This window comes from Limulus polyphemus, unplaced genomic scaffold, assembly GCF_000517525.1.
Source record: "Limulus polyphemus unplaced genomic scaffold, Limulus_polyphemus-2.1.2 Scaffold10, whole genome shotgun sequence".
Classification (NCBI taxonomy): domain Eukaryota; kingdom Metazoa; phylum Arthropoda; class Merostomata; order Xiphosura; family Limulidae; genus Limulus; species Limulus polyphemus.
Genome location: NW_013665620.1, coordinates 443,754 through 455,602, shown reverse-complemented (window position 1 = coordinate 455,602; position 11,849 = coordinate 443,754). Strand labels below are relative to the sequence as shown.

General features: G+C 33.9%; 1 protein-coding gene across 3 annotated transcripts in view; it reads left to right on the top strand.

Moving 5' to 3' along the window:
* The window catches only part of LOC106478313 (sprouty-related, EVH1 domain-containing protein 2-like), a 179,959-nt gene that overhangs the window by 159,304 nt on the left and 8,806 nt on the right, over window positions 1–11,849 (top strand). For all 3 annotated transcript variants that reach the window (XM_022381956.1, XM_022381950.1, XM_022381960.1), the window contains 2 exons: window positions 3,039–3,207; window positions 11,543–11,601. In XM_022381956.1, the coding sequence (XP_022237664.1) occupies window positions 3,039–3,207; window positions 11,543–11,601 (228 nt within the window). The remainder of the gene's footprint in view (window positions 1–3,038; window positions 3,208–11,542; window positions 11,602–11,849) is intronic.

Sequence of the window (11,849 nt, the reverse complement as noted above, 5' to 3'; positions counted from 1 at the left end):
TGCAACGATAACCCAATCTGTGGAGAATCCCCCCCCCACATTTCGGACTCATCCCACCAACTTTGGCCACTTCTGCACTCGTTAATCTGGGATCCATTTCGATGATCCTCTTGACAGCCCTTTTGTCCTCTCGATGGACCAGGACGACCCGGACGCTGCTCAGTTGTTTCTTTGCCGTGTTTCCTGAACTGCACGATGATTCTGTTGACTGTCGAAAGCGGGATTCCCAAATTCTGCGACATTTGCCGCTGACTTATTTCACCATCTGCTTGACCAACTATCCTTCCTCTAACAAAATCCTGACAATTGAAGAGAACCTTGAGTTCTAGGCATGTTGTAGCACAAGATAATTAGTGTACGGACCATTTTCATTTATATAGTGCTCTGTGAACACAAATTAGTTAGCATAAATCAGCTAAATGACGAAACATTAGGTGTCTGTTTACTTGTGACCACTCAGTGTATGTCGTTTATTAAATACGAATACCTACATAATGAGTCTCAAACAACAATGTATGATTTTTTTTAAAGTTCAGCCAAATTCCTAAGTGATTCTCACATAAAATAGAATTTATCAGCTGTAACTCTTGCTATGTTCGTGTAGTTTATATTAAAATATATCTATACTACATAAAATGTTTCAAGTTCTGGCTAGTTGTTTTTGTCAGAACTATCCAAAACAAATTTACTGAAAAAAAGGCCTTTGTAACTATTTATATCCAGCATTTCTGTGTAAATATTCATGTTGCTTAAGGATGCCCATCTATGAATAGTATCTGGAAATCATATCTCCGTTCATGAATTAAACAAGTACATAATCTTTTCTGAACGTCACTACTCTGTTATTGACGTCAGCGCTCACGTTTCTTTCGCCCACGTGCTCGTTGTTTTTACTTTTTTAACTCAGGTAAAGATTGACGGTAGCAGACTGAAGTTGGAAAATTACTTGTATATTTGATATTTATTATTTTAAACCTTGTGCGACCAGGTCAGAAACCACTGTGGTTCAGGCATAATTGTCTCTAATTTAGAACTGATGGCAAGATGGAGGGTAATTAGTCAGGAACTCTCTCTGTTTATTCGGCTGCTCCTTACCTAATAGCGGAATTTACTGTCATACTATATAACAGCTTAAAGTGCGGAGCGTATTCAGCAGTATATCGTGGCGCGAACCGTAGACCTTGCATTCCACATTCTGGCACATTAATCGTTAGACTTTTTTTGGTAATAAAAATTATTTGTATTAAATGTCTCTTTGAACAACGAGTTTCGTGTTTTTTATTGCAGTTTTATTATTAGTTGAACTCCAACACATCTCAGTATATTTTTGAAACAGTGTGTTAGTTGTAATCCGTTTGTTTTTATCTCTAATTAAATACTGTTTATATCATCAAGTTTTTATTATCAATAAGTTGATTAATAAGTCTTGTTATATTTGATTTGCAGGATCATTTTTTTTATCCGCTTAGAACTTTGCACTTCTTATAACATTCAGATCTTTAGTTCTTACAGATTTGCCCCTTCGTTTATGTGCCTAATTGTATTGGACACAATATTAATTCTAACATCAGATTACCGACATATTTTTATACTGTACACTGTCAATGGGGTTCGTATATTTGCATAATATTGAGTAAGATGATTTTGCTTATTATAATACTCAAAGTAAAGAACTGACCAAAAAACAAAGTGTGTGAAATCATTCGTTTTATGCCCCACCCAGTGGTACGGCGGTATGTCTGCGGACTTGCAACGCTAGAAACCGGATTTCGATACCCGTGATGGGCAGAGCACAGATAGCCCATTGTGTAGCATTGTGCTGAACTATAAACAAACACTCGTTTTATATGCCAGATACATATAAAATAAAATAAATTCACATAGTGGTATTAATTGTAATATTGATGGTATTTTTTGCTACATTTTTTTTGTGTGACTATATTATTAGGGGCCCTGTAACCAAAAAAAGTAATGTATCCACAAGCAATTTTACTAAAAAATATTTTTTAGAAATATGTGCAAAAACTGATGTGGCTCCATTGGTAATTTTAGGGTTAGTACTTTATCTTTCTGACACTGTTGACTGTGGTGTCAACTGGATGTCTTCAAATGATTATTCGACTACCGGAGGGGAATCCATTTTTATTTCATTGTATCTTTCTTATTAAATTCTAATTTTAATTATTATAAGGCGAAAACATTATAGTCGGTTGGTTTTATTGTGTATTTATGTAGTAAAACAAGAAACATTTGACATAAATTATTAGAAATTGGCAGATATCACTGGGTAGTCAGTTCTAAAAACTTATTAGTGAAAGCAATGAAAAGTATGTCGACCACGCCACGTTTGCCATATCTAGTGCTAACGAGACGTCTCGCACAATACAATAGCTGGATGCTATTTGTGTCAACAGTTTTCATGAAGAATAATTATTATTATGATGTGAGCTATATTAATTAAGTGTAGTTTAATAATAAAAAAGTGCATCTTTCAACATAAAAAATATTTATATGTTTAAAAAATGTTTTATTGTTTTATAGCATCAGGAAGCCCTTCACTACAGAAGTTTAATGTTCCATAAACTGGAGAACAACTCGAAATTGTTGAAAGTATTATATTGAAAATGGAAATGTAATTCAATCAGCACACGTCAGTGTAGTTTTGGATGAAAACAGCATCAAAACCAAAATGGCGGTCGTATTGCCAAGTCCAGATATGTCATACCATTGGCTCTTAGTTTAGAAATTAGCAACTCAGTATCTTTCATACTTATTAGGATTGAATGTGTTTTCAATTTTAATGACTACTTTAGCTGGTTAGTCACCTGAATTTATTGCATATAGTTTGGTATGTGTTATTGCATTATGTGTCGTATTTTAAAATTCCTGGAACGAATGTAACGAATCCACGCTTCGTAGTAAAATATTAGTGTTTTCGATAAATTTCCGGTTATTTTTTTATATGCATTGTAAGGCGTTAAGTATTTTACACGTTTCGAAAGACAACTTTATTGGATTTGTTTTTTCCTTTTGAACAGGTCGTCCTCAGCTGTACACTAAAGAAGGACTTTCAGTACAATAGGGTAATGCCAACATTTTATCACTGGCGGACAGGAAACAAGAAGTTCGGCCTCACCTTCCAAACAGCCGCTGATGCCCGCGCCTTTGACAAGGGGGTGAGGCTAGCTGTAAATGACTTTTTTGATGGCAAGTATTTAGTTGTATTTACATCTGTATTTTTAACTCCTTAATACTGAAAAAACTCAACCAAAACTTTAATTGGGGGGGGGGGGTTCAGAGAAAACACTCAATAGTTTATAAAATTAATTATGAACTTTCTTTTAGAAATTTAATTTTTTTATTGATCTGTATTAATTTTTATCATCAAAATCTGCCCATTTACCAACTTTTCTCCCCACATACTTGTGTTTTCACACAATTATAATTCTTCATGCGGTCCAGATCGTGAACATATTGTCTGACTTTTATGTCATAACTAATAAAGCTGATCGTATTCACTGTTTGCGCCAATTGACGACATTACTTATCGATTTGCGCCATGAGTGAACAGTTATACGTTTTTTACGAAACGCTGAGTTTATATGTAGCGTTAGGCTCATCAACAGTTTGTCATAAAGTGACGAAACTTAGTAAACCTGGACACATAAGGTATCAAATACAAGCTTTGGGATTGAAAACCTAAAAAAAATAAATTGTCAAATAATACTTCTTTCCTTAATAATGGCGCTTTCAGACTGTCATTAATCTGTCCTCTAAGCCTAAAGGATGCCTCTGAATTCTGTGATAATTCTAAATTATTGCGTTCACAAGTTCATATGCTATCATTTGTCCACAGAAGAAATTTCAGTGATATTTCGTACTAATGTCTGACAAGTTTTTGTAGACACAATATCAAAATGTTGTTTCTAGAGGGGTCGTGTCGTTTCTGCCCTTTTGTTTTTTAACCTAATCCTTCGGATTTAATGAGTTACAGAGTTACACATTCTTTACTGTAACAGACTATATTTGCTAAAACAAATCGTATGTAGTACGTCCAAGCAAGTGAAACATGATATTTTCTGTTCCATTAAGACGTCTAATAACACATAGCTCCGAATTTAAACTTCATAAAAGTTATTTTTATTTTAATAATGGATTTTCCATAATTCCGCTACGCACTTTTCGAATATAATATTCATTTTTTCTAAGGATTTTTTTACAAATCGAGAAAAAAAATTAATTAGATCAAATTATTATTTTGTTTACCACAATGACCATTTTTATTGTTATGTTTGTTAACAAAAATATAAACAAACTGAAGAAAAAGGAAGAACATTGATGTCAAACGAATGTACATCCTCATTCATCCTTATTTTTTGGTGTGTCGTTTTAGTCTCAAAACTACGTGTTGTGGTCTTTCTTTTAAGTATTGCGTTATGACGTTTTGTGAAAAATATGTATGTGATGGAGAAAAATGGATATCATTTTCGTATTCAGCGTACAGCAATTACTGTAGAACATATAAAACTATTATGACAATAAAACCATCGCCATTTTTAGTAATGCCACTTTTACTGTCCCAGTACTGGTTTCCAGTGAAAATAGTGCATTAGTAGCATTAACTGCGTATTGATCATTATGCCATGGATACCGTTGTTGTTGAGTTGAGGCCTTTCGTTCACCACCAGTTTTTTAAAACACTTTTATTATGCTGCTCAACAAAGGAGAAGGTATAAGCGAAAAATTCGGACATAAAGTGTAAGAAATACTACAGTACTGAAAAAACGTATTAAGTATTTATGAAAACTATAATTAAATGCATAAAGGATATATTGTAAGGTTTAAACTAAAGTAATTTAATATTCCTTATGATCTTCATATAATCTGGAAGACATTATATAATAACTGAACTTGAAAACTGTGAATTAAATCTCTTATAATCAGATCTAATCTAACTTTGAAAATATTGAGATAATGAAATAGTTCTTAGATAAAAACGAGTTTCAGATAATACCACAGCTAAGGCCACTAAGTGACAAAACTTTCTTGGAAACTATTTAAAACAACTGTTTACGGAATAAGAAGTCTTAATGGCGTATAACGACCAAGCTGGCAGATAGGCTTGGTGGCTATTGGAAACACTGGCAACTTTAGATGTGTCTAAGAATGAAACTTTTGTTGTTCAAGAGAATATGTTCTCGAGCTTGTCAACACTGGTGAAGGAAATGTGATATTGTCAGTATTATTGGGACTTAATACGCTTAACCCATTAAGAAATCATGCTTCGCCATGAATGAGTCTTGTCAACTGCGTTAAAGTGGAATGGAAGAGGTGCCGGTATATACGAACTTGAGGGGGGGAGGTGTTTGATATGAGATGAAATTTGCGACGGTTTAGCATACCGCCATATTTTCCTTACCAATATGCATACCAGCGCATTAACCCTACTTTAATCACTGCCAGTCACTTAAACCTTTTTAATAGTGTATATTATAACTCAGCCGAGTGGCTCAACAGTAAGCCTTATACCACTAAAAACCGGGTTTCGATACCCGTGGTGAATATAGTAAAGTGTAGTGGAAGACAGAAGAAATGTTAGTGTGCATCATGGTTCTTGGAAGTCTGTATTAGGTCAGTAAAGAATGACGTTAACATTACCAGGAGAATGATAGACTGTATTACAATATAAGTGAAACAGTTATACAGTCTCTCTATTGTTTCAGTGATGTTTCATCATAGTTTTAAAAGCACATTCTCGTGAGTCTTTGCTATTTCTGTGGTTGTACATTGATGAAGTGTCCAGATGTTCATATGAAGCCTTTCTTTGCCCTTAACTATAGCATTTTAAGCCTGTTTGATTCAGGTTCTATCTAATTTCATCAAAATTTTGCTATTTATGTTTCGAAATTATTTTACTTCCCTTACATAACGATTACTGTTGGCCTAGATGTGTTTCAAAGTGGCTTTGATTATGTGTTATGGTTAAACTGTGTGGAACAGGGAAAAAATATTTTGGCTTGTTGTTGTCTTCGTGTAATTGTGGGAAAGAACAGTAACATTGTGATTTAAAAACAATAACATAAGCGTAGAATCATAACTTAGTTACAGTTGTAACAACGTCTGATAGTGTATTTAAATATGAAATGAAAAACTGTGTGTATGTGTGTGTATGAAGTAAGCAAAGCTTACTGTGTTCAGATTTCAAGCTTTATGTTTTGCTATTGGAGGTTATTTTATTTGTTAGAAATATATACGGAATACATAGGCATGTTTCCTCCATTCTTAATGTCTCCACTTTACTATTGCTGTTGTTTTTAAATGTTGATCTCTCCGTGTCATTACGGACATGTATTAAGTGAAGCAGCCATTTCATATTACAACATTTGTACTGCTTCTTTCTAATATCGGTATTTTGGTCGCGTGATGGACCAGGGAGGGTCAGGTTCACGGTGACCTCTTCCTCCTTTCCGGACAGTGATTTACTACCAGTGAGTGTTGGTGGTGATACGACATGAGGGTCGGAGTAAACCGCACTTGCTCCGACCCCATTGAGGGCAATGTTTATGTAGGTATGGACAGTTGCATTCTGTGTTTTGCACTATTTCTCTAGAGTCAGTTTCATAATGCATACAACACATTTCACTAGTTAGAGGCTAATAGAATGCATTTTACATAAGATACCCTATTAAATGTATCGTTCTTAGATTCTAACCAGTGTAGGGTTTTAAGGTCTAGTAATAGGTGGCGTTATTACATGTTTATTTCTAAAGTATATGTTTACAGGTGAGAGATACTTAGGTCTACTTCGATCATGTATGTAGTAGCGATCAAGTTCGCAGTGTAGGTCATTCTTTTGCCAATTTTTTGCAAAGTAATTTATAGTATTATGCAAGAGTCTATCGGCTATTGTTTCTATCTTTGCATATCTGTGCATGAATTTTAATGAGGTACTGCGGGGGGGGGGACTTTATATGCTGTGGTGATAAGTGAGTTTTGTATAGATTGTATCTTATTTATATGTTTGGGTGCTATGTTTATCCATGTAGGGCAGGCGTATTCTATTACGGGACGTATACATGTTTTGTATGTTTTAATAATGTTATCAGGTGATGTTCCCTGGTTTTTGCCTGTTAGACTTCTTGCATAATTTGTACGTTTCCAGATTTTTGTTAATATATTATTTGTATGTTTTACCCACGTCAATTTTGGGTCTAAAGTTAATCCTAAAAATTTACCCGAGGTTGTGGTCTGAAGAAGCGTTCCATTCATGTGTAGTTTAGGTGGGTCTTTTTTTGTTTTGTTAATCTTGTGAAAGCTAGTAATTGGTTTTTGGGACATTTATTTTTATTCAATATTTTTGACAGTATTCTTCTATGTTATTTAATAATGTTTTTAAATTTGTTGCTGCTATGGATGGGGTGGGGGCACTTTTCCAGACCACAACATCGTCCGCGAATTGTGATGCGAAACCTAGATTTGGGTCTTTTAGAGGCATATTACTCACATACATAATGAATAGAATAGGGCTAACTACCCTTCTTTGGGGTACACCTGCCTCTGGGGTGAATGCCTTAGAGTAGGTTCCCCTTACATTTATTTTGCATGTTCTGTTTTCCAAGAAGTTAGATAGCCAGCGAATAATCACCCGCGGTAGTTCTAATTCCGTTATATGGAACCTGAGGCCATTGTGCCATACAGTGTCGAAGGCTTTCTCGACATCGAGAAAGCAGGCGACAGTGCATTCATTTTTATTAAAGCTATCTATTATTGTTTCTGTTAGTCTAACTAAGTGATCTGTTGTCTGTCTGAATTTTCTAAAACCATTTTGAATTTTTGGTAATTTTGAAGTGACTTCTGGGTAATTTGACTGTCTAACTGTAGTTGCACAGTTCAAATTTTGCCCTAAAACCCGCGCGCGTGTGTATGATGTTTACATTCATTGAAGAACTGCAGCAGTGCGACATTTTCTCGAGTGTTTCATTGATTGCTTCGTGTAAGTAGGTCGCGTTTCCTTGTCCTAGCGGCTTAGAACGAAATATTATCCACCATTCACAGATTCGACAAACTAGAACAGGGTGAGTATTAATCAAGTGGCGACATCTGCTGGTGCGATTTCTTTCAACCTTGTGATGAAATATATATATTTATTTATCAAGCTTGTAAATGGCTGATTATAGGTATTATAACAACATTTTTAACACAATACTTAACTAGTGCTCCATGATTAAAACAGAAGTTTTGGTGCAACAAAACAACTGGATAGTAAAATGTTGTAAAAAAACTTTTGCAATTGTTATTAAAGAACAAACCTTGCTTTTACTTGATTTGTCAAATTAATGTTTTAATTAATAGAATGTTGATCACATGTGTACATGAGCATGATAGTTGATAAAACGAATAAAATTAAAGAGTACATAAACCACATGTAATCCCTGAAGAAGAAACCAGTACTTTTCAATGTTTATATGTGTGACCAAACAGTCAATATATCTATCAGTTGATTCTTGTTAGACACCTCTGGCCAGTAGTATATACAATACTGTATGTAAAAGTACAAATAAAAATTAAATTTTATTATGTAGTTAAAGTTAACTTTACTAAATAAAGAAATATTAGCTAAAACATTTTTCCTTCAACTTACTATAAACAAGACACAGTATTTATCCTGTCCTTAAAACCTATTTATAAACAGTTTTCAAAACTACCTTTGAAACATGCTGCTCTATTAAAGTGGAATCATTCTTCAAATATAGTCAGGGGCCAAATGGAGCTATTGTGCAAAAAAAAAAGGGTTGACATGTCATTGAAAGATATACTTTTTTCAACATAAAATGTCATTAGTACTGTTATTGGGGATTATGAAAAGCAAGGTTACCAGTGAAAATCCAATTGCCTTAATATACTATGGCTGGATTTGTTTAATCTTGAAAACATGCCAATATTACACATCTTTGGAAGTATTATGGAAAATGTATTTTATGAAAATCAAATGCATTTTAATACATGACAGTATTTTGAAGGTATGGATACCATGTTTAGTATTGTTTCTCTAGAAATTTTGGAATTATGGCCAATAAAACAAACACTAAACAGTATAAGTTGTAAAAAAGATTTTCATGTATATGTATTGTACAATTGTTTCCAGAATTATTTAGAATTATCTGTTATCAATCAGCAGCTCTCTAACACTTTCCTCAACACATTATTTAGCAGAAGTGAGAATTGTTGGTCATGTGCTTCTTGGCTTGGTGTATTTTTTCATCTGTCGGAATACCTATATATATCTAGAATTCTTACCTACGTTCTTCAGTATATATTCATGTCTCTATGTCTACGTGACTGCTGCTCCAGCACAAAACTGTTGTAAGTAACCTTTAAATAAGCACTTGTATGTCGGTATTGTGCTAAGGCAGCATAAAAATAATTTATCTCAATATTTATCTAGCTGTATATGTAGATGATTCTATGCTAACAAGCTAGTAATGGAGTTTCTTTTTAAAGGAACACATAATTGAAGGGCAGGTGTAGTGAACTTTGACTTATGTGTTACATGCCAGACCCCTATCTTTTGATCCACTTGCAGAACTAACACAATGGGGTATTGACACATTCAAGAAAGCTTTGCTGAGTCATGCTAACCATGTATATGAAAGACTCTAGCCCTATCTTGACAACAAACATGACTTTCTCTTGCAAGTACCGAGTATCATAGAAGATATAAGAGCACATATGCAGACAAGAACAAGATTGAGGAAACAACTCATAACAAAAGAAGCAGAGAATCGAAAACAGATTACTCAGCAGAAGGAACCTTTGCTGTTGATGGTGTTGCAACAAGTTCATGTGTATCAACAAATATAGACTCCAAAACATGTTGGTTTCTGTGTGATAAGGAGAGGAACAGCAAAGGTGACAAACATTTTATACGTGTGGTTACAGATGTTCAACAACAGTCTATTCTGAAAATGCCAAAGACTTAAATAATAAAATGATTCTTACTAAAATACAAGGATATGAAGATGAGAAAATTAACATGGTTGCCGAAGACTTCCGATACCATCTCTCATATATGACTCGCTTCATGAATAAGAAACCATCTTCTGTTGTGACACCAGCAAGGTTACCAGATCCATTTGAATCAGCATTTACTGATCTACTCACAGAGGTATCGGATTCCCTTCTTAAACAATTTTGGTCAACCCAACACACCACTTCTTGTAACTGATGTCATATTAGATGAAGTAAGAAGATTCACAACATCCCTTTATGGGGGCAATGGATTCCACGATCTGAACCTCCTCAGGCAACATCAGCTTCAATCTTTGTATCAACTGATCCTTTTCAAACGTGCCTATCTGTGTAACCCTCATCTCCCACCATGATGACAAAACCAGCCAAACCATTTTGTGCTCAGCCACATTACTGCAAATGTAAAGTGAGCAGATGTCTTTGAAACTGTACATGTTCTAGAGCATCTATTCCATGTGTGATTGATTATGCATATCTAGGATCAACAGAAAAATGTGGTCAAATTCCAAGCAATGAATCTTCGTCAGAGGAGGATAATGACTAGGAATCGTATGTGGGTCTGGGTGGGTGGGTGTGTGCATGATTATGCCCTTTCATAATTTGTCAGATGAAACAGTATATTTTTAGTTGTTTGTATTGTTTAAAAATTTTGCTTATAAGGTAAATGTGTTGACCCATTTAATGCCTACATTTTTTCTTTCATTACATTTACATATTTTGTAAAAAAAGTGTTCAGTATATTGATTGTACATGTTGAAACAGCATACTGAGTGTCAGTATGTATGACGATGCAATATATTCAAAAAGACCCATAAAACTGTATGATATCCTCAGATGTTTTTATTGTTCATTGTTTTGTCTTGCCAAAAATCCCACTTTGTGGGGTACATTGGGTAGTGCTACATTTCGAGCTATAACTTTCAAGAGAATTTCTTCTGGTAACATTGGTTTTTTTAAACTATACATACCAACCTTTCAAAAAAATGTATGATATCAAAGTATATCTCTCTGGGCACTTTTTTTTTTTTAATTTTTGGGGGGCCTGGCTTCGTGACTAATAGAGACTTTTAGTCTATATTTAAGCAAAGAAAGAAAGGGTAATTGGATCAAATATTCAGCACTCTTTCTTTAATGAAATGTATCCAAATCTTTATATACATACACAACAAAAAGTAAGTAAAATATGGTCAATACTAGATTTTAATTCCAAAAATTAATGTTTCCAGTTAGTGTAGGTTCTGTAGTAGATCAATTGAAAGATAATTAAATGCTCTCTTTCTGTTTAATTCATTGAATAATGGAAATTATTCCTGATGTATGTACATTTAGAACAGTAATCAGAATTGGTTGTTGGATATAGAATTTAAATTACCATTTTTGTTTAGTTTCTAACGTAGAACTGTACAATAAAGTTTATAAAATAAGGGACATATTTCTAAGTTAGAGAAATTTTTTATTTAAGATACTTTTCATGTTTAGAAAAGTTACAATCACTTGTTTACTTCTTCTTCAGGGACTGGTGAACCATCTCGTATTTATGAAACAGATCTTGGGGATGATGAAGTGTTTATGGTTAGTAAATCTATCATGCATTGGTATGAAATTAAATAACCAAACTCTTATAAATTATTACATGATAATGAACGTTTAGGAAATCAATTATTTCTCATTAAGTACAAAGAATATTGAACTTTACTGATGCAATTGCACATCAAACTGTCTTGTCAAAGTTATAAAAAGAGGGCCTTTACAAAATATTCATACTGTCCTGATTTTCTTCACAAACAACTTTAGTTTTTCAGTTTCATAAAGTAAAAACA